Source organism: Scatophagus argus, chromosome 5, assembly GCF_020382885.2.
Source record: "Scatophagus argus isolate fScaArg1 chromosome 5, fScaArg1.pri, whole genome shotgun sequence".
Lineage (NCBI taxonomy): Eukaryota > Metazoa > Chordata > Actinopteri > Scatophagidae > Scatophagus > Scatophagus argus.
In genome coordinates, this window is record NC_058497.1 from 18,795,563 (window position 1) to 18,820,038 (window position 24,476).

Genomic DNA, 24,476 nt, shown 5'->3' on the forward strand with positions numbered 1-24,476 from the left:
AAAAGGAAAAGAAATGGCCATGGTGAACATTGTTCAACACTCCTCCAGTCACAGGATAGACTTGGGTTCCTGGCGGCTGGTTTCTCCACTTGCTATCACTGTGTTCACATAGTTATCTCTGTCAGCTCTGTAACCTTGACGGAGACACGTTCATGCCAGTTTATATTTTCATTAGTGCTTTAATCCAATTACTGTGTGGTCTGCCATAATCTTCGGTGGGTCTGTGTCGTCTTCCCCCATTCATAGACGTCTGCAGAAGTGTCTGCACACACTGTGTCATCCTACACAACATAATGAGCACTCAAGTGCTGCTCTGCCTCTCTGCCCTGCCCCTGGCTGTCTGGCTGAATCTGAAATGGTGCATTCCCTCTTATTGATCCTCTTCCTGGTGGAGTCACAGGCAGGCTTATCCGGCTCGTCCCAGCTTGTCTGCCTTCTGAATGGACACACAGAGAGAGCTGTGTGCATGTGCCAGGCTTCGGGGTTCTGTGTAGTCCAAGGCAGCTTGTGGCTGAGTGGTCATTGTGGCTCTCTCCCTCCTGCCCTCCTACCCTCTAAGACTGAACTGTTAATCAAAATATTATTAAAATCACAGCATGGCCAAGTGGTAGGGCTGTAATGAACGATCGATTCATTGATCGATCATCCAATGCGATCGACGCAAAGTGATAACAGCAGTCCATATTATCATCTTTAAGATAAACTTTATTTTAAAATTCCCATGACACATCTTGTGTCACTGTTTCGGTCAAAGGACAGCTTCTTCTCAAACATACAAACAGTGATAGGGCCAGGTTTGCTTATTATTTATTTATTTTTTTTTTAATCTTATGATAAAGTCATCTTGTTTCATCTGTCTCCTATATGCCTCTTTCATTAAACATGCAAACAACTATGCGTAACTTTACATGGAATTAGCATATTATATCCCGCTAAACCTTAATGGGCTTCTCGCTAGCGGCAAGAAGGCAGGTGCTTTGTGGGCTTTTTCAAGGGAGGGTGTCGTGACTATCACTAGCAGGGAAGTCACTGGAGAACCACTGCCATGATTAATCTGGAAGAAGCTGTGTTATTTTGTGACAGTCTGTGGTGATTCATTGTGTTCGCAGAGATGTTACCAATTCAGTCATTGTTCATACCACACAGACTCCCTTTTCTCACATGTAGTTGCACACAGGATTTAAGCTGAAATAAAAACCTTAGCACAGTCCCCAGTACTGAGCCTTGAAGAATCTTTCCATTTCACTGATTATGCATGTCTTTTTTAGACATGGTGACAGACTGCTCTCTCTCATCCCTTGCACAGGTTGTACAGCTCTACTGGAGACCTGAGTTGGAACAAAATCAAACTTGGATTTTTGGCTTAATTATTACCTCACAGCATCACATATCTGTCTTCGGTGACAAAGCATGTTTATCCTGGACATTGATAGTTTTGGGTTCTTCATGGAATGGTCAAAATTATTTAATAAGCCACAATTAATTTGTTTCTTGTAATTTTCCAGCAGCTTTCTCCTCCCTATATTTTAAGTGTCCCTGCCATTTTCTGCCTTCTAAATACTGACTCATTATAGGACTACACAGCATGGCACGATGGACCACAGCCACTCAGCTCTCCACCTCCCTGGGCTTTTGTTGTGTGGTGCACAGCTGAGGCAGATGCTGAGGGGCACTCACACTAAATTGCCTGAATGAGGGCAAATTCTGTTCGCCACTGAAGTGGAGTGCACCGTAGCTCATTGAGTCACTGATTATCTTCAGCAAAGAGGAGGACGAATGTAACTCACAGAGACATATACCCATTAGAAAGAGTTCACTTTATCTCATATTTTGGCTTCAGTCTGAGTCATGACGTTACTTAAAAGATGTTATGGCGCCACAGCAGTCCATTTACAGAATGTGTTTAAGAGACCAAATTGATTTACCACAGCCCCAAAAGTGTATGTGTGTTTTGTATTTTTAATATTTTTTTTTCAGTCTGTACAAATGTAGCTGAGAGTGCCAAGTCTGAGAGAATGGTGCATTCATGTGCAACTGCATAGACTGGACTTCCTTGATCTAAATTTAGCTTGTGCATACAATTTTGTTTTGCAAGTGATGCATATTGAACACACCACATGTCGGTACTCAGTTTTTTATGTGGGTTGCAAATGAATTTATAAGTCATGTTTACATATGATCTCAAAGTATTAATGCTTTGAAGGCTGTCTTTTTATTTATTTATATGAGGAACATTTTGTTTCAGATATTTTTTAGTTAAGTCCTGTCTCATAGTGATGCACATCAAGCTGCGCAACATGGGACTGAGACAGTCCATTTGTTTTATGACAAACTGATAAAACTGACACGGCATAAAATATGAAATTTGTTATGATGCTTCAGTATCACAGCCAAACACCTTTCAAATGACCGCTTCAACAACAGAGAGCAGTCTGAATCATCTCCACAGTTGCAGCTCAGCTTCTGCTGTCTCAGTCTCTTATTCTAATATGTGCTGCCCTATTATGTAACCATAAATATGACCATTACGTCAGCATTTCAAGTGATATTTTATGCTCTCCTTTTTTAACATGAAACATTCTGCAGCCAATTGAAACCAATCCTGTTATATGCTTACTGTGACTGTAGAATATATTAATTTTCAGATATAATTTATCATTCATAACTTCCAAAAAAGGATTTAAGTACATATGAAATACACTGTAAGCCTCCTCATGTGGTGTAGATGCCATAGAAAGAAGATTTGGGATTAGGATTGAAGTTTTACAAGGGTAATTTGGACTGAAATAGATGCCATTAAAAACCAGGCAGTTTCTCTGTACTGGTGGTTCCTTTTGGGTTGGCATACTACTATTTCTTTTAAACCTAATGCACAGAGATTTACTGTGAGCTTCCGGCCATCTGTTGTGCAGTCTTATCATGTTTGAAAAGCAATGCACAGATGAATTGCCCCAAGTGCTTAAAGCCTGGCAGCTATTGATGCCTCAGCTTGGGGCTATAATAGGGGAAGCACCAGCTGAGCATCAAATGAATTGTTAAAACTTGCTCTTTAAATCATGCGGTTTCACTGAATAATATTGGACATGGAGTTGAATTCATAGAATTTATGTATATGTGTATCATAACACAAATTGCCAAGCCACTGAAGGAAATCGTGGTGATCAGTTGAAGTTGTTGTGCACAGTGTTTTGACAACCTCCTCAATGTAAATAGTTGGCCCTTGGAGTCAGTGCTGCTGCATCCAATCAGAGAGAGAGAGACAGAGAGAGGGAGAGACAGAGAGAGAGAGAGACAGAGAGAGAGAGAGAGAAAAAATATGGGGAGAAACATGTTTCCATAGCAACTGGTAGAAGTGAGTATAACTGTGGTTGAGAGGCATGAGCAGCAAGCAAATACTCACTTGTTCCTTAAAAGTAATGAGTCCTGAATACGACCACCTTGGGTATGCATTGTCTCTTTAAGACTGGGACCTCAGTGCAGTATTTGGTTTAAATTAAATGTTTTCTTGCTATTTGTATATGCATATATGCATATATGAGTTGGCCAATTTATACACACACACATATATATATGCATTAGATCATAATATAACAATTTTGGCACACACTTTTTGTACTGTGTGATACTGAAAATGTTTAATGTTAATGTTTAATGCTCTAGTTATGTGAAAATATATTTTTGCATTTTCTGTTCAGTTATAATATATGTGATAATTTTGTGTGTGTGTGTGTGTGTGTGTGTGTGTGTGTGATGCATCATATTTTGCAGAAACGTCTGTGATATGATATACATATGATTCCAGGGACAAAATATAAATACATATAATATGCGGTTTTAAAATATTAAATATTGTTTTAGTATTGTCAGGATGTGAATCTCAGCCTTAATGGCTAGCATACCTTTCATTTGAAGGACAGACCTGATTCTCTTGTTTATTTAAGATTACAGATAGTTAAGCGAAGGTTTATAACTGTGACTGTCAATTTGGCAGGCTTAAAGTTTAAGTGTGTGTGGGTGTGCATGCGTGTGTGTGTGTGTGTTTTACGCCGACAGAATAGATAATGAGCATAATCCCGCACGGCAAGTGAAGCGAGTCATGGCTTGGGTCGAGGCTTACTACAACATCCAATAGCACAGGCAGAAGCACCTGAGGTGTTGTTTTAAGATAACTACAGAGGCCAGAGGAAAGAGGCCAAGCTCTGCATAAATTTTCTTCTATATGGTGTCCTTGCTCTTCAAATCTTATCAGTTACTTCCAACATAACTGTGGAAAAGTCGGTGTATTCCCGTGGGGAACGTAAGTTGAAGATGCAACCCAGGGAAGAGAGAATGGATTTAGGCTACGTGAGGCTATTGAAGGGTCTCCATCTGCAACCACTGATTACTGTAGCCCAAGGACATAAATATACATCATTTCCATTCATAAAATAACCTCTTTCCACCACCGTCACTATACAGAAAGACACAAACACACCCATACACGTGTAAGCACATGTGTATGCCATGGTTTTAAGCAGTAAAATGCCTCATGGCTTTACTGAAGAAATCATAAACATGACTACACAAAGACTACAGTAGTTTGCATTGAAGGATTTGAAAGAAGCATCGTTTGTGGGACTAAACTACAGTTATGTTAAACTAAATGGCACAAAATAATTTTATTGCCTCATGCTATGACTTGCGTTAAGAAATAGCAGAGAAATAAACACTGCAATATGTGACTGCCAATAGTAATTAGTGGTGTATAATAGTATTTTACTCCTTCTTGCTATGAATTTAATGAGATTGCTCTAAGATTGCAACCACTAAGACTATGTTGATGACCTATGGAGACATAAATTATTGACGCTGCAAGCTATCTCTTCTAGTCACGATCAGCCTGCATCCAAGTATGACATTGCCCACAATTACAGTAAATGTTACATCACAAATTAACTGATGATGTTAGGGCTACAGTTTCTGTCTTGCATTCACATTTGCCTTGTGCCTGTTTAAATGCAGGAAAACAGATCAACAGCTAGATTAACCGCTAAAGTTTTTTTTGGTATTTGTCCTGGTAAGATTCAGGCAGATCATGTCATTTGTCTCTTTGAACACATGGTATGATTGACTGGGATGGAGCAGCATTCTTCATCCATTTGTTGGCAGCAGATCTTGATATTTCAGCCACATTCTGCAACCATAAATGGCAATGTCTCGAAGAAAGTGATTATTAAATCTAATTATGCTCCTTGATTTATATCGGTATGTCTTTTCTCTTCAGTCTTGCAAATAAAATTAAAATGCTGAATCTAAAGCTACTCAGAGGCATAACATTACCCCTTTCTGACATTGTTATTTTGATGGGAAATTCCACTTGGTCTTTTGCTGATGTCTCTAAAGTTCTTGGAAGTTGCGTTTGTAGCTAAACTTAACATTCCTGATTTAATTTATTGTGTTAAACAGTAGATTTTGATGAAAAAGATCGAAAAGGATTTTTTTTTAATATGCATTCAGTTGTTGTAATAGATACAATTTTTGAATGAAGAGCTGAAGTCAGAAGAGGCATTTTAATATAAAATGTCAAGTTTAATTGGGGGCAGATTGCATATTTATCTAGAACTGGGTCATCCATCTACTTGAACTGTATATTTTTCTCTTGGTCTCTCAACCAGTCTAGCATTGAGGGTCCTAACAACTAGGAAACTCAGCACAGGTTTGGGCAAGTTTTAAAAGCCTGAGGTTTGGTTTACCAATTAGTGTTACACAGCACCTTCTGTTGCTCTTGGGGCCATCGTCCTTTCTACTCCTTTTTAAGTCCTTGTTATAGTTTTAATAAGCAGTCATATTTTGAATCTTCTTTCATGGAACATGAACTCGAGGCGTAAGGGAAGTTTACAGTAGGTTTAAGTGCTTTATCTTGATGATTAGCAGTTCACAGAATAACAGTACAGCATTACACTGGGGTTTTCAATATGACAAGAAAGAACAAATCTGAGAATGTACTTAGCATTTAAGTCTTCACCTTTTATGCATCTGTAATTTTGTTTTAAAATTGGAAAACAGGATATGTGTTTGCTTGTGTAAAGAGTTCTGGAACCAACTTTAATACTTACATGCCACTTTGCATTCTTTAAAAACCACTGTGTGTTATTGAAAATTTCAAATTTTGGCAACACGGTAGTAGCAGAAAATATACTGCTGCAGAAAGCATTGCATTGTGATACAAGTCTGTTTCAGCAGATTCTGACACATCCTTAATATTAGATGACATATGGAATCAGTTACATTTTTAAACAACAAGACAACAGCAAGTGTCTATAGCCTTGTCTATAGCCTTGCTAGCTTCATGTATCATTAAGATACAACGAGAGTCAGAGTATCCTTATGACTACCGACTCTGCTAGTCAGGTGGATACATTGTGGGCCATGAACAAATTTCCATGATGGTCTACCTTCTATGATACGGGGATCCCCATGCAGTCTCAGCTCTTCTCGGGTTTAAAATGAACTGGTCGCTAGGGATTCACATGCCGATTAAATTTCTAGGACACACATGGTTGCTTCTTATAATTTTGCCATCCCCCTTGTGCTCTTTAACTGTGCTTGAGCAACAGTCGCTTGTTAGCCTCTTAAATATATGAAAAGTGAGCTGTTGGTTAGAGAGTAAAACCCTGTCTTGTTCATAACTATCTGCGAAGAGGAGTCACGACTCTGTCTGCGATCTGAGAGAACCAATTAGTGCTTGGGCTACAGTTTATTTTGGAAAACTCCCAGACTGTGCAGGTGTGTTGCTCTTGTATTCTAATATTGTAAGGAGAAGAGAGAAGAGGAACACTTAGTGGGAGGACAGTGAAGAGGATGGGTGATCATGTGATAGAAATTCCCCGTGGGGCCTTCATCCCTCTCAATGTCAGCTTGCTTGGAAGATATAAGAGTGGTTTTGCATTGTTGGTTTTAATATAGAAAAGGCAGCGTTGTGAAGTATACTGACAGTTTACAGGCTGCAGTTGGTGGAGCTGAATTGTATTGTTACTCTGATGTAGTCTACCTTCACTGATGTAAATGGGCTTATAATTTATTGGCTTCCTGAACAGTTCACAATAAGCAAATGGATTTAACACTAATTTGAAATCATGTCAAAATCACATAACTCAATCTTCTGCTCCCTAAAATAGGTTCATCACATTACTGTTGAACCTGTTATACTACTGTTGTTGAACTGTGGTCTGTTTCTGTTACCACTTTCCTTTCAATTTTTGAGTGTGTTTTTGAAGATTTTTCCTTGTCTGCATGGATAGCGTTGGCTGGGTTGGAAATCACTCTTGATGTAAAGTGCTTTCAGACACTGAGTGTGATAATGAGCTTTAGAAATAATCTTCACTTGACTTGACTAATAATCATCATCATCATGCCTCCTCTACAAATGAGTTGCTTGTTTGTTTGACTAAATAAATACCAACCATACTTATTTGCTCACATATTTACTTATTTTCTCAGTCCAATTAAAACAAAATCCTTATCCATAAAATTAGCATAACATTGTTTCAGTTAGTCGTTCATTTCAAAATAAAATGAGTGAGGTTTTGAGCCCTTAGTTTTTATGTTCTCTTACTTTGAACATCAAATTCTGCTGACAAAAATCAAATAAAGAGGCTCATTTTAAAAATAAAACCTTCTAACAGCTGTCGTGCATTCATTCAAATATTTTGAACTGTGCTTTTCTCTCTCTGTAAGTTGGTTAAAATGAGGCTAATCTGACAGCACAGACAGTGCAAACTACAGTGATTTGTGTAGCCTGTAGTCATTTTGTAACCAAATCTGCTGCTTTGGTGGGATGAAGGATCATATACTATATGACTTCTTAATTATGAGTAGTAACCAATCACACTATTAACAGTCTGTGTTTTTGGTTTTCTCCTTTAGCCCATGAATCTTCCCTGCATTGATTAGAAGAAACATCACCAAAACAATAGAGAATCAGCTGAAATGTGCATAAAGTTTAGCCCTTTCACTATCAGTAATTACAATCTTGTGGGATGTTGACGGGTTGAGAACTTAGATTTAAGTTTGCTCAAACAATTTGATCTAAAAATCTGCAGTCAGTCATTCCTAGCCATTTATTCTTGCTAGTTATGCAAGCAACTCACTTTTGTGCCCACCATTTGAGCCCAGTGATTGCTCATCTTCAACACATTCAGAAAGGTTCAGTTAAAGTTTATCAATTAAATCCAAAAAAAGGACCTAGGCAAAAGTTCTAATTAAACTGTAATTTAAATTCTGATTAAACAGTGTAAAAAGCAGTAACATGGGTTCATGGATTTTATTGTTCTAATCCTGTGGTATCATCTTAAAGTAAACAAAGATGAAAGGACAGTATGTACTAAAAGGTGATTTCCGTTGTTCTTTAACCTTTGACTGAATTATGACTCAAAGGTTAAATTGTCTCAGACTTTTGTTGAAACACGTGACTAAAACCATTCAGTTATTGCCTGTTCACTCCATGTGTTGGCATTACAGAAATCACTGTGCCTGTTCACTCCGGTCCATCTTTATTAGACATCATCGTCCTTTTTTCCGTGTCCCTCGACTAAACTGTGTGCCCATCCTTGCCCTGACCTCCAATGTGTGTGCACACATGCTGATGGTGGTACATATACATTCACATTGTCTTGCTCATGATATAGAGCTGGATTTTGGACCCATTTAGTCACGCTTCTTAGTCAACCACAGGAACCCTTGATTGCCCCTTTGGGAGATTCTGCAGGAAACAAGTGAAGCTTTGTTCCAATTAAGAGCAGAAATGTTTCAAGCTTTACTTCTGTTTGTCAAATAACAAAAATGTTTTTCATCCAGTCTTTGATTAAGTGCACTAAGATACTTACTGCATTTATCTTGCTAGACGGACAGAATGATTTTAAAAAAATAAATAAATAATGAAGCATCTTAAATACAATATCTCTCAGAGTATACCGGCATCGCACCATTGATTTTAACAACTGCTGAATGTTAACTGGGTAATTGCAACATTGACCGGATGTCGTATATCTTCAAAGGACAGGACTGTTTTTGGTAATAGGGCTGCTAGTCCCAAAACTGGCACTGTTACTTTCTTGATGGTGATGACGTAACACCCTTGATTCCCAAAAAGGTGTAATGTTATGTGAAATGTAAATAAGAACAGAATTTAATGATCTACAAACGAACTGTGTTCACTGAATGGTTTTACAAAGTGTTACTATGTTGCCCATGTATATATATATTTTATAAAGTCATATATTTTACAAAGTGGTGAACCTCATCCCATACTTGTTTGTAATGAGGCTCAGTCAAATAAATGTAAAAGCTGAATGTCTGCATCTCATTTGCAGTGGAGTAGAAATATAATGTTATATAACATATTGATTGATCCCTACATAATTTATTATGTAACCAAGAGTTTTGATTTGTATTTTGTGTTTTTTTTTTTATGTTGTAGTTTCATTGGAAGTGCAGATCACACCAAGTCAGGGTGAGATTAGTCTTGGAGAGTCCAAATTCTTCATGTGTGAAGGTAAGTTGACCAAACTCTGAACTGAACTGAATAAGTTAATTATTCAGATAAGCTTTGCAGCAATTGGATATCTTCCCCAAAATCCTGATTGGAGCACTCTTAGTTTAAAGTATACCAGAAAATAAGAGGGAAATAGGAACTTATTAAAAAAAGGTGGCAATAAATACAAATGCTTCACATTATCAGCCATGCAACCCTGTTTAGCAGGATTATACTATGAAGCCATATTGCTCATGAAGCCATCTTTTATGAGCATTTAGTGACATGCTGATGATTTAGGAGTCTGAGATGTGTGCATATGTCTTGGTTACTGATCTAATCAATGACTGACCTTTGACGCATGATACCCCTTTTAATATCTTGTGTTTCCTGTTGCCTGCCACATCTGTTCAAGACAAAACACGATCCTTGAAAACGACCCTTTCACTTTGTTATTGTCTGATATTTTATTTTTGTGACATTTCGGTTGGGGAAAAAACAATTTACAATGCTTAGTCTGATGGGAAGTGGTGAACTTGTTTCTGACATACTGCTCTTTACTGTGCTCTCAGTTGTTGGTGTTGCAAAGCAGATAGACTGGTTTGGACCAAGCGGGGACAGGATAGAACCGAACAGACCAGACATAACAGTAACTCGTAATGATGAGTCATCTTCCACCCTCACACTGTATAAAGCTGGGAATGAAAATGCAGGGACATACAAGTGTGTCGCTACCAATGGAGACCAGCAAGGGGAATCAACCGTCAAAGTGAAAATCTTTCGTAAGTATTTTTCTCACTCTCCAAATTATTGAGTGGCATGAGCACGGAAGAAAAAAAATCTGTTTATTGAACTCACAGTATTTTATTGACTGCTCAAGGGCAACACATTACTCTTTTTCTTTTCAAGTGAGGATAGATTTTTCATCAGTTCAATAAACGGTCGGAAGACCATTAGAGGGCTGCTTAATGATCCTGTCTGTTGTGTAGTTCTTGTGAGTAATGGCTTTTATTTTCCATGAATGCCAAGCATCAGCAAATGTCCATCAGAGATGAAATCCCTTTCCAAACACAACTTCCTCTGTTATTTCACTTCCTATTTTAGTTTATTATTAGAAGTGTTCACCCATGTAGACATAACATATTAAAATCAATATACAGTTCAATTACAAAATAGGATTGCAGTTTCATTTTTCAGTTTGCAATTTGGTGAGATGAGCATTCTTCTTGACTCAGTAAATATTAAAAAAATAGAAAGTTGTGTTTTAAGAAGGAAAGTTATTTATAGATGTGAAGACCTCATGGACTTGCTTGTCCTCCACTCTCAAATTCAAGCAAGCTACTGTCTTTGTTAGCAATAACACACATGCCCACTTCTACCATCTATAGGATAGGAAAGTTTGGCAACAGCAGCAGTTTGCAGGTATAATGCAGTGTTACTCCTACGGTCAAAGGAAACGCCGAGGTGGAAGAGCAATTAACGACTTGTGTTCCATGAAGGCGATGAGTGTTACAGCTGCAGGTTCACATGTTTTATAGTCACTGTTTTCTATGTGTGCCTGCAGGTGCATTTAAAGGTTTTACATCACGACATTTAGCTCTTATGTCAAGAAATGAGCTGCACCATGTGGTTAGAAATGTCTTGCATTGTAGTTTAAAAGCTGGGAATTTAATATATTTTTGTAACCTTTGCCCTGAATCAAATCTTTAAGGTTGTAGTTAATGTTAGTGTTAATGTTTCATTCCTTGTCCTGTAGAGCTCCCAGCAAATTCCATTAACCCATTTGCTGATTTTAGAAATACTTTGGCTCTGGTAACTCAAAAAAGGGTCCAGTTAGCTTGTTTGGAGTGAAAATAAGCTTGGGGTAACACACAGCAAGTTTAGCTGAAAGAAGGTCCTTTCACTGTAGTTACAAGGATGTTTGTTGGATTAGTAATTGGAATTTTATTGGATATAATATGTAACAGTGTGGTTATTGGTAAAATTGCCAAACACTATTACAGTTTTACCAATTTTTTACAGGAAAATGGCAGGGAATTGAAAAGAAATTGCTCACATGATTTATGAAGATAACCGGTTGCATGTGGAACAGTAATGGAAAAAAAACCTTTAAAAATTGCCATCTGGAAAAGTGACTGAGGTGGAGTTTTGAGGAAATTTGTATTTCCTGCAATTTCCCCTTTGTGGGACAAATAAAGGTTTTCTTATCTTATTTTAATACCAGTGAGTAAAAAGTGCTTTGCATGTTATTTTCCAGAGAAAATCACCTTCACAAATGCACCCTCACCCCAAGAGTTTACCGAAGGAGACAATGCCAACATTGTTTGTGACGTCATCAGTTCGCCTCCACCCACTGTCCTTTGGAAATACAAAGGAGCAAAAATACAGATGGAAAAAGATGGTAAGAGATTTCTGGACAGCGCAAACATCATATTTTTTTTGATTATCTCCTATCTTCTCTTTTTTCTGTTTAATTTGCATGGTCTACTATTCCATTATATTAAAACATCTAAATATATTGCGTGTCTAGTTTAATTTCTTTCAAAAGTGACAAATGAGTATGTAGATCTGGGAAGTATCTCAGTAGTCATACAGTTTGACGTATAACTGCATTAACAATGTTATATGCCCTGAAAGTGAGCAAGATCAGTGTAGAATTAAGGTTTGAGGATAAACATCCATAAAGCATATTTTGAAACAAACTGAAACTGAAACCAAAACTTCAAATGCTACTCATTTATTGTAACTGAAATGTACATAAACCACCAAATACTACCAAAGACTACATAGTGACAACACAACTACATTTTTTACCAGTGTTAGAGACTTGAAATTGTTGATGCCCTGCTTTTGTTGCCATTGTCCTCCAGGGTTTATTCTCTGCTTTGCAGGGAAAAAATTAATTTGGTTTTGAATTTGAAAATACAATTTGTTACTCACCCATGACACTGAGCAATATCATAATGTGTATGATATTGTTGGTATTGCTCACTGGAAAAATAATAACACAAGCTCATGTGTGGGTTGTAATAGTATTGTGTATTACTACATGATTAAATTTGGTTCACATTTCATCTCAAACTGAGGATGCTCTTGTGGACTGTGGCCATATTCCTTTATTCTGAAGATGGTGGAAGGAGTTTTGGACATGCTCAATGATAAGAACTTAACAAAGTGGAAGTTACATATCTGTTCCATTGTCGCTTATTTTTTTTATGTAACATTGTCCCCCAGACAGACAAAATATTTCATATTCCTTGGACTAATGGAGCTTGAAGAAAATGCATAAATTCAACATTAAGTTTGTAATAACACTGCCCATATATTAGTGACTAAATCACACATGAGTGTTAAAGTTTTGATAAATTGTCATCCAGATATATCAAAATGAATCTTTGCCATGGTTGACTTAAAAGCCTGAATATTCTGCCAAATGGCCTGCTGCAGACACCACACAGGTTTAGCATTTGTTCATACTACTTTACTTGGAGTTTGCTTGGTTGATGCACACACGTGTGCCTCAGCTTGTTGCAGCAGAAAACTTGTAGAAAACTGGAAGTGCGTTGACGTCTGCACAGAGGCCACGTGTGCACCCTCTCATGACGAAACCTGTGTTATACAGACCTTAGTAGGCACTCACAGACTCAGACAGTATAATTTCAGCTTAATTTCACACAACTGTTTTCTTAAAAAGGGCTTTTCATCACATCAATATGTAACCTCTTGGTGGCAAGAGTACCTGTTTATCATCATCCACTTTGAAGTGAGTGATTTGTGCCCATTTTAAACTTGTCAAGTGTATGACACACCTAACAATGCATTTATCTTGTGATTCTTTTCAGTTCGATTTAAGGTGCTGAGCAACAATCACCTTCAAATCCGTGGCATAAAGAAGACAGATGAGGGCTCATATACTTGCGAGGGTCGCCTCATGGCCCGCGGCGAGATTGATCTGCGGGTCATCAAGGTCGTTGTCAACGGTTAGCAGCCCTCTCTCCCTCGCACTATTTCCTGTTTCCTTTTTGTTCCTGCGTGCCCGGTTTTTGTGTGGCAGGTGTCCCATGATGCTTAAATAAGCTGTAGATCCTCAGAGGCGACCAGGCTCAGCATCATTGTCGAAACAGTTGCCCAGAGCAACCATGTATCAAAGATGTTCCATGCTAATGAAGTCTGTTTCCTGCAACTTCTAAGCCAAGCAAATGAGTGTGCTTAAAATAAGTGTTCTGAATTTGTCACCGGGTCTGTCTCTGTTTTCCCTCCTATCTGCCTATGTATGTATTTCTCTACCAATTTATTTTATTTTCTTTCTGTTACATTATATATCTATCTCTTTGTGTCTCAGTACTCCCGACCATCAGGGTATGGCAGTCAGAAGTGAATGCCACAGCAGATGCCGGGCAGCCTGCCATGTTGACTTGTGCTGTTGATGGCTATCCTGAACCCATGGTGACCTGGACAAGGTAAAACCCTCATAGCAAATGGGGAGACAAATGTTTCAACGTTTGCAACAGATGCCAGCACATTGCTGTAATAACTTTAACAGTGCATGTGTTAGTTTGAAAAACATTGAAACATTAATGTCACACTCATCAAAATATTCTTTTGGCAAAAGTGATTATGTATAGAACAAGACTAGCCATGTGTTGAAAATATTTAAGTTTTGACCTGATGATGGTGCCAGATAAAAGTTAAAGGATTCCCAAAGTTATTACAGTTTATCCTGAAGGGATGTGAACGTCTGTACTAAATTTCATGCAGTCTGTCCAATAATGATCAAGCATTTTATTCAGAACCAAAAAATTCAGCTAGCTGCTGGCACTGGAGGAAAAGTCAGAGGATCACCAGAGTCAGTGCAATTCATCCTCTGTGGATTATCAGTCTCAGTAGTTGATATTTCAGTCTGGGCCCAAATGATGGACAGAACAAGAGACAGACAAACATTGCCATCCATAGAACTGCACTGCAAATGTGGCTAAAAAAAAAAAAACTGTGTTTAACGGCCGCAGCTCTGACTGATGCGAAACAACACAAATGGTTGTTGGCACATAGTGTCAGTAGATTCAATTAGATTTAACTCAGTTTGTCGTTAAAAAGAGCACAGGTACTCAGACAATGAAATGTTATCTGACAAGATGCAGAGCTTTGCTGTGTGCACACACTCTACTGTTTTGGTCCTTATATCAGTATCTCTGTATCTCATAAAAGCTGCAATGAACTAAAGAGACCGGGCTAACCAGAAAAAGTAAGCTGAGTGGGTGGTGTACCAGCCCCATATGACATCAACTTAAAAATGAGGAAATGTTTCTCCTACTTGTTTAGATTTTCCCATTACTAGTTTTTACAGTAGATTCTACTGCCTCGTTGCACAGAATCACTTTCGTCTTTAATAAATATATTAAAGTCATTAAATTTTGTGTTGTGAAATTTGTTGGGTTCTATAAAACAATCCTGTTTTCCAAAAAAGCTGGGTTGTGTTTAATCAACACTGGTTTTCCAAGGTGTTTGCAGCCCACGTAGTAATATTCTTTACACAGTCACATGTTTCACAAAGTGGTGAACCTGGCCTGAGAGCACCATTGTTTATCTCTGTCAAACTGAAGGCCAAACTGTACACCAGATATAAAGGCTTTTCTACTCACTAGTTTATTCATTGCAATAGGATACTTAATCACAGGGTATCAGAGGTGCATGTAAACAAAGAAACCTGAAGACTGCAGTGTCATCAATAGCCACTTTATTCTGTTTATCTGAATACAGCCATTGATATGCTGCTGCTTTGTTTCATTTGTTTCTGAGACAGCAGTTAACTGTGCAGACAGCTTAGATTGGGGAGGGTACGAACTGCTCAGGACCTTTGTATTTTCCCCTTTTTTTTTAACCAACCAAAATAATTATAAACACAATAAATCACAGCCAAGCAATCAGCTATTTTATTTCATAAGTTAAACTAAATACCAACAGTCTCTCTCTCATGCTTACACAAATGACACAAATGAACACAAAGTGTGCCCTGTTGACCTGAAGCAGTTGTGTGGGCATTCCTGAACAATATGCTCATCTTGTTGAACTGAGCCGTCTTCAGTCTGGTCTTCATGGCAGCCTTACGGCCAAAATACATGGGTCACAGACGCGGCGTGATACATCTGCTACAGCAAGCCTGCAGCAGAGCTGATCAGTTGCTATCATCACATGAAGCTGTTATACTGTGTGGAAGCGATGTGCACTATAGCTCATCCATATCTTTGCGCAACTACTCTGTTTTTGATTGTTGATCTTTTATGGCTTCCAATTTTAGGTTTTTGGTCCCAATAACCATTAGTTCTCTCAGCATCCGAAGCTTGACGATATACTGAACAGAAGCTGATAATATTGTATAGCTCGTCTCCTTGTAAACTAACCAAACACAAGACATTTTTTCTTCTCATTAAAAAAACAAACAAAAAAAGTTTTATGACCTTTGCTTCTTTGGTAGACTTGCAGTTCAGTCTGTCTTAGTTAAAGTCACAAATCACTGTATAACTTTATTTCTATTTACCCACCACTGTGGCTGGTAGGTTGAACACATTCACCGGCCACTACAGAAAATCATCCGCATTTGGCGGGTGGCGGGTGCTAATTTCCCAGCCTGGTCAGAGGTCAGAGAAGTTTATCTCCCCTTCGAGGCTGCTCACGGTGAAAACAGCACATATTCCACTATGAAGAAATGATAATACATGAGCCATTTTTATTCACTGTGATTCTTAACACCACATGTCAAAAAGCTCACAGGAAAAGAACATCATGGCTCTCATTTCCTCACAACATGCTGGTCTGAGATTTTTCAGCTTTCATGTCTCTATTTTCATTACAGCACTTCTGCTTCACTACGTGTACTCACTATGTCTTTGCATGAGCTTTTTCACTTTGCCATTCAGTGATCTAGAATTTTCTTCTTATTTTTTTAAAGACCAAAAGTTCATGACTAGGAACCCATTATCTTTTAAAAGACAACCTTATAACACAGCGCATTTTAAAAATTCTGCTAGAAATTGATTTTGAATAGATGGATATAAAGTTCAACACTGGTGTTTTCCACAGAAACGAAGTAGTTCTGGAGGCAGGAGAGAAGTACAGCTTTAATGAAGATGGCTCAGAAATGACTATAATGGATGTGACCAAGCTGGATGAGGGCGAGTACACCTGCATTGCCAAGAACAAGGCTGGGGAAAGTGAGCAGGAACTCAGTCTGAGGGTGTTTGGTAAGGCAGAATGTTTTATATACGTTCGTACATGAACTAAAGTGACAATATAAATTGTTCCAAGTGTGTGGGTATGAGCTATACGAGGATGTAGGTGGGGGAAGAACAACAGTACGGTTATGTGTCTGTTTTCTAAGGGAGACGAGATGAGGTGTTGTTTCAGTGTGGGCTGTGGTTGTTTCATATAAAGCTGAAGCTTAAGGATTTAGAGAATTGGCCAAGTGGGATGAGCTCGGCTGAACTCTTTGAAATCGTTTTCTTTTTTTCTTTACTATTTTTTCAAAGAGGTTGTTATGGTGTTTATTATGCCACATAACAACCACCATAATTTCAAACACAATAATCAGTTCATGCAGTCTTCCTGTCAATTAAATTTACAACGAATTAGTCGTTGCAGTTTATTTTCCCAAATAGCAGAGGTGGCCAGGACCTGGTTCTTGAGAGCTCAATGGGTAAACATTTACCATAAACTTACACAATATAGCTTTCAAAGTGTAGACAGCTGTGTACCACTTTTGCAAGAATTACCTCGATCTCTTAAAGATTTTTTTTTTGTACTCAAAAGGCTTCGGTCTCTTTACAACAATGTGGGAAGAGCTGCAATCATGTAATCATGTTTCCTTATAAGCTTCTACTTCTCCTTATGAAAGCTAAGTGAAAAATGTTTCAGCTAACAACAACATACAGACCTATTAGGGAACCAATGTGATGAAAGAAAGGGGCTGTTGCACTGTCAGCTGCTGGAGGAGTTGGTGCTAGGATGAGCCCTGTTACTTTAAGTCTATATTTATTATCATTTTGATTTGTACAATTTAAGAAAAAATATGCAGAATTAGCTGTTAGCACGTCAGGTTTGCAGCATACCCATTGATGTACAGACGATTATAATTGAAATACTTTGATACTGAGGAAAATCTAAAAACACGATGGTTCTAAGGGAAGTTATGAACGACTTTTTTTTCTTTGATAATTTGCCGTCCACATGACGATTTTGGTATTATTTATCAACTAGCAATACACCAGCTTCATCAGGACTGTGTGGGTGTTTGATCGACAGTGCTGGCAGCACGGTGCTCGGAAGTACGTGACACTTTTCTTGAACTGATTAATCTCACTCACTTCAAAGTGAGGAGAGTGCAGACAAAAGAAGAAATGCAGACATCTATTATGTGAAGCAACCAATACTGCTCTGTGTGTAAAAAACGATTTGATGTTCATGTGACCTCAAAGTCTGATTGAGAAGATACATTTTCATAGCTTCTGAATAAAACACACATTGAAATCTGTGAAGCAAACTGTCTGAGCACTGTGTACTTGAACTCAGGAAAAAAAGACAATGTATTATGCGAGTGTCGTTGTCGAGCTGCAGTGGCAGCAAAGGGTTAGATGGGATTTCTTTCTCACTACTTTCTCTCTAACATGAACAAAGTCCTGATGTTTAAATTCCCCCATTTCAAAGGATGTTATCCCATGCTCCCTATCTGAATTTTGCTTCTGCGTGTTTGAAACCCATGACTGAAACAGTCATAACATTTTGAAACTGTCTTATTTATGGATTCAATTATAGTGCAAATGAATAGTTTCCCTTTTTTAGTTTAGAAATAATCATCGGTTGAGGTGTTTAAGCATTTTATGCGTTTAAGTGTATTACTTTCTTGTCTGAGAAACTGTAAATTATCTGTACTTTACTGGAAGGGCTTGCATATAACGAATACATTGCTTGATCTATGTATTCACCCTTCACGGAGTAGAATGGAAAATATGAAAAGTATAAAGTAATGCTCAGCCTCACGCTTCAGAGGTAGCTCTTCAATTTGCCTCGCTCTGCTCATGTCACAGTTGTGGCACACCGCTGTGCTTTCAGGTTAGCTTAGGTGTACTGTAACGTGACAGCTGTCTCAAATGTAAACAAAAAAATGAAGACTGACTCCTTTGAGATAGGTTAAATAAATTATTACATGAATTAAGTTTGGCTCTACACACACACTTATCACAACTTTGCTGCCGTTGGGACTGGAAAAGATTAAATGCAGTTTTTCTGCCATAAGAATCCCACTCACCTGTCAAGCTACTGATCCTCATCCTCCCTTTGAACTCATCCCAAAAGCCACAGAGTTGCTCTTTTGCTTATTGTACTTGTGCTACCAAACCACCTGGCTGTCTTGTTATGCTAGTGCATTTGTGATGACTTTGTTTTCGTGCTTACAGTCAAACCTAGGATCACGTACATCGTAAACCAGAGCACTTCAGAGATGGAGGAGCAGGTAACTCTGACTTGCGAGGCATCAGGGGATCCAACTCCTACCATCAGCTGGAGCTACGGTGAGCGCGTCTTCACTGAAGGAGAGCAGGTAAAATAATAAAGGCAACATGGACCATAGAAGCTAAATATCTAAGTCCTAGGTAGTCAAGGCCCTGTGTCTTGCTGGTATTTTTCCTACTGGAGTGAAAAACCACTACACCTGGGGCAAAGTAGACTAATATTATCTGTGTCCCAGATGCAAACTATACAAATTCTCACCTTTTTAAGTAAGTAGTACACGCTGGAAAAATGGCTTAGTAAAACCACTTTGTAGATTCTAAAAAAGGAGATTAATTTTTGTCTCTAACTACAGCACAGGAACGAATTAATAGAAATAAATCCATGGACTCTTGCAATTTGGGATACCTCTAAATTGGAAACTCGTGATATATTTCTAACGTTGTAGTTTGACTTATATCAATGATTCTCATTCCTGTATGTACTTAACAAAAAAGTACATTGCTGTTGAACTAACTTTCCTGTAGTGATCTGTGATGTGGAATTGGGACACACTGACTAGACACCTCCAGGGAGGAGCACAAACCTGCAGGATGCTTGTGTCTCGAGGAGAGGAATTGAATACCTTTAACCTAAATTTAGGAGGCATATTGATCATGTGCAGGTGGGGGTGGCTTTTGCAGTTTCATGGCAAAACACCCTCAACAAGTTTGATGTACTGCTGATTATTTCCCCTAAATTAGCAGCTCCTTCGAGATGGCCCAGCGGATCTCATGTAATTAGCTCAGCGAAACTGAGCCAGTGAGCCAGTAATGTGGAGTACACTCAGATTTGACTTGAGTTTTCCCAAATGTCAAGAAAATCTGCATCAGAAACCCAATTATAACATTCCCAAAATAAGCATGCAATTTGAGGCAATAATTAAACTTTGCTTCTTAATGTACAGTGGTTGCTGGAATGAGCACTTGAACGATCAAGTATTTGTTTGGCATTTTCAATCACTGTTATCATTATTTTGCCCATACTGGTGATTGAAAAGTTTCTGTATTAAAATGTTATAATTTGATGCTTATGTTTATCTATAGATATTCTGCTACCATCTTTTAAATTTGCTTTGGGATTGCGATGGCAGAGCTAGCGTCTACTTGCCATTACATCCTGGATGTTTTTAGTGCTGTTTCTTTTACAGTATCACATGTGCAAACCATCAAAAAAAGTGAATACCTGATTGGTATTCTCATACAGCTATTGCCCACATGGCCTGGTTTGTCAAGGTCTGGGTGTCTTGCCACAGTTGAAAGGTAATGAGGGGGAAAATGCTTCAGAGAGATACTGTAGTTTATGGAGGAATTCTGGAGCCAGTCCATTACATGCACTACATTTTCTTCCTACAGGCACATCTAAACAGGATCTATCAGGTATGAAATCCATGTGGCACAGAAATGTACTGGAGTAGTGTTGCAAAGTATGCCTCCAGATTTGACAAACCCCCCACTGAAATCAAATAATCCCCTTTTTATTAAATATTTCCCAGCTGTTTCTTGAAAACCCCAAGGAATGATCTCATCTGAGTTCATGAAATTGATTTGACTGTTGCATGCTTCCCAAATATAGCCTGCAAGCTTCACTGATCTTGTGATAGAAAGTGTATGAAGCTTATCTCATGAGATCAGATGAAAATTTGGTTAATAGGGTAATAACATGGGAAACACAATTTCTGTGTCGCTATTGCCTGATCATTTCAAAATTTCCATCACAGCATGAGGTTGCCTGGATTCAAGCCCAGCTCAGTTTGTCTGTCATCTCCATAGTACTGTAGATTGTCTAACATTTCTGTCAGTATAACTTGAAAAATGAGGGTTAAAGTACTCCACTTAAAATAAAGTCTTCTGACTATCAAACATTCACCCCCCCCATGTTTGGATCATACCGACCACAGAGGTGGCCAGTGGAGATGAGGATTTAATGGGCATTTTTCTGACTGTGAAACCTGATCACTACTGAGATCCATAATAATAATTTCAAGCAGACTGCATCCACTGTGCCTAGAGGGCTGAGTGTTTGATACTCAAAATTAGATTTTGGAGTGGAACATCACTTCAAGTGCAAAACATGCTACCACCATATGATGCACGTCATGACAGGCCTTTTTTTTTTCTTTGTAAACCCACACACCCAGATTGGCAAGACACACTGGTGCAATCCAGTATCACTTTACAACTCTGTCCTATTATCCATTGTAGATTTCCCCTGTGAAGCAGCATGTTTTTTGGAGAACAAACCTCCCAGCTGCTGTACCTCGGCTTCCTGTCAGTGACAGATAGACTTCTTTTATGGTCTTGTCAAAATGGATGAGGGTTAGATCATCGGAGAGCTAGAGTCACATTCAGACCACACACGTCCCACATCTTCACCATTGTAGCTCATAAAAGAATTGCCTGGCCAGGTATACTGTAGATATGAGGACTGACTACCAGTGGGTGCTGAGGAAAAGAATAACACACGCAAGCATTTTGTTCTTAACAAGATAACAGGCAACTACAATGTGTTACACACCCATTTTCTTCATTGTGTAGCCCTGTTGACGTGCTGCACCATGGCATGTCACGTGACACATGTCATGTGATGCACAGCTGTGCTGTGGTGGCAGGGTGTTTTGCACCTTAGTCTGCAGTATGCTTTGTGATCTGTGGCATCTCTTCACAGCTGTCTTTCAAGAAATGATTAGCAGCCTTACTGAATGACTGTAGCGTTAAGAATGAGTAGAGGCAGATTACTTAGAATTGCCTTTTAAAATCTGGTTATCAGCAAGGGAAATGATTTCTGTGGTGGGGCTCTAATGAACGCATGAGGAAACGGCTGCTAATTGTTTAACTGTCTTGTTCTGTCCGTTCATCCGATGTCCATCTGTCATGCTATCTGTAATCATCATAACAGCTGTATTTCATCCAGGATGGGTGTAACAAATGAAACAACATTCGTTTGGGGTGGACATGGTGAATTGAAACACATGCAGCCCTTAATTCACATTGAATAAACTGATGTCAAGTGTAGGTTTTGTTTTCTTTTTTTTTATTTATTCACATTAGAGTTTTGTATTGGGCCGAGAATGAGTACAGATCTGCACTGGGCCATTTCAGATGTGTGTTAGGGATGAATAGACAGAATTAAATAGGAGTATATTATGAATGTGGTTTTCTTTGGTTCCGTAGTTGGTCATCGAGTTTCTTGTTTGAATAGTTTTGTGCATCTAGTGCATAGACTTCTTATACAGAATCCTATGATCATTTATTCACAGTTTAATTCCCATTCTGTGCATTAGTTTATTACAGTAAGGCTTTGCTCCATTTTAGGCAGGAAATGTAGTGGCATAAAAGAAGAGGATTGTCAAAAGTTTTACAAAATCTCCATTTTGTGAATGACATTTTTTCATGGTTCAGTACTCAGTCCAAATCATGAGAAATGCACCAACTTTGAGAAAATCGTTGGAAACTAAGCATTTGTACATGTTTACAGTACTGTTCAACAGTTTGGAATCACCTGTTGATGTACTGATGTTTCAATCTATACTTCACTAGTAGATGTTTTAACATGGGTTAAAAAAAACCCACAAAACATATAAAATATATTTAAACTGATTTGTCAGACTCATTTTTGTTCAGCTGATATTTGGGGATCCAGTTCCACTTATCCTAACTCTGGCCCAGACAAAACTTCTGTTTCTATTTTGAACATTTAAGACATAACTTTGTTAAAACTACATGTGAACTCCAGGTTGTTGTCATTATTGTGCGCTTGACACTGAACCAGTTCCTGTTTAAATCTGCAGAGATTTTGATGCTAAGCTTCTTTATTTTTTATTTTATTTTATTTTTTTTTTATCTTTGTCTCTTTCTGATCTTTCAGTTGTCAGTCTGGTTGAACAGTTGTACAGTGTGTTGTTCTCCCTCTACAAAACATAATTTTCTTTTCAAGTATTTGCTACAAAATAACATATATTTGTAGAGAACTTCTATACTTAAAGCTAGAATAAAGCCTGACAAACCTAAAATCTCCCACCAGCTATTAAAGGCGCCCTTTGGAGTTTTGTTGTAAACAAATAAAATATCTGATTATATTTACTTTTACAAAAAAATACTATGCATCCTTGTGGTCTAACAAACAGATTAAATGCATTGCCTTACTCAAAATATCTGCAAAACTGCTTTTTCTTAAAAGTTTAAAACCTGAAATAGTTAAATTAATATTTGTTTACTAACACTTTTCTTCTCCCCTGCAGTTACTGCAACCTTCAGATCAGTCGTATAGTGTGAAACAATTGGCAGGAATGTGTATGTGTATCACCGTCATGCCCATGTGTATGTTTGTTTTCATTCATATGACCACAAAGTATGCAAAATATGGACCCACATGCAAAGACATTGTTCAACAGTGTCAATAGTGGTCAAAAACTCCACAAGGTGCCTTTAAGCTAACATTCATAACTTCCAGAATTTTCAACTTCACAGTTAGTTACTGTAAAAATAACATTAATGGAGAGCTAAGGGTTAAAGTTTTAATTCTGTTATGTTATCTTCAGGTGTCATGTGCTTATGATTCACCAGCTGTAGACTTCACTGAATTACTGTATGAGGTTTGAGCAGAAAGATCAGGTTTAGAAGATGTTACTTCTAGAGAATGTCAGTCATGTAACAATCTCTTATTGTTCATCACAAAGCTTATTGTCAGTTTGATCTTAAAGGAAAACTTGTCGGGCTTTGTTTGACTGTTGTTTCTTCACTTTTTCCTGTGGTCTTTGGTGTTAAAAGGTAAACACCGGGATAACTAAATTCTGAATAACCTCCTACACACAAATCTTCAGTGTCAGTAGACAAAAACGTTGTCTAACAACAGTGAATAAAGGGATGCACAGTGTGAGAACTGACAGAGATTACTGTATCATACAATAGAGAGGCAGCAGTATGCTCAAAAAATGTTGTACACTCGTGGATGAATGCCTGCTTTGAATTAGGTTTCAAATTCAAATTTGTACTTCATTCAGGAATTGTTTTGTTTTTGTTTATAGAGCTAAGTTTAAGTGTTTATTTTAAAACTTTCATCAGCTTTACGTGTGGTATTTGGTTGTTTAAGTCCTTTGAATGCATGCGCTGCAAGTCGCTCCAGATAAGTGTGTCTGTTTAATAACTGAAAATGTAAATGAAGCATTTATCCATGCTTTGTACATTATCTACATAATGAATGTTTTGCTTATTTGAATACATATTAAACATTCTGCTTGATGCATAGAGTTTCCAAGCTGTAATTATCCATTTCAAACTATACAAAGGAAAGTTTTTGCAAAATAGGACTAATTATAAAACTTAAAAGCACATTTAAATTTCTAGTTGACTTGTTGATGATGTTTATGTTCCTTATATGTGTTTTTGTAAAGAAATTCAAGTTTTAGATGCCTGCTTTCTCAACATCA

At 38.0% G+C, this 24,476-nt stretch overlaps 1 protein-coding gene across 9 annotated transcripts in view; it reads left to right on the top strand.

Moving 5' to 3' along the window:
- Positions 1-24,476, top strand: part of ncam1b (neural cell adhesion molecule 1b) — a 66,012-nt gene that overhangs the window by 16,337 nt on the left and 25,199 nt on the right. For 5 of the 9 annotated variants that reach the window (XR_006843391.1, XM_046389410.1, XM_046389412.1 and 2 more), the window contains exons 2-9: positions 9,458-9,532; positions 10,084-10,293; positions 11,769-11,912; positions 13,354-13,491; positions 13,854-13,971; positions 16,589-16,749; positions 18,958-19,100; positions 20,404-20,427. Coding sequence is in view for 8 of the 9 variants with exons in the window: in XM_046389410.1 (XP_046245366.1) it covers positions 9,458-9,532; positions 10,084-10,293; positions 11,769-11,912; positions 13,354-13,491; positions 13,854-13,971; positions 16,589-16,749; positions 18,958-19,100; positions 20,404-20,427 (1,013 nt within the window). In the remaining variant the exon portion in view is untranslated. The remainder of the gene's footprint in view (positions 1-9,457; positions 9,533-10,083; positions 10,294-11,768; positions 11,913-13,353; positions 13,492-13,853; positions 13,972-16,588; positions 16,750-18,957; positions 19,101-20,403; positions 20,428-24,476) is intronic. The other 4 variants (XM_046389411.1, XM_046389414.1, XM_046389417.1 and 1 more) reach the window with 1 other exon arrangement.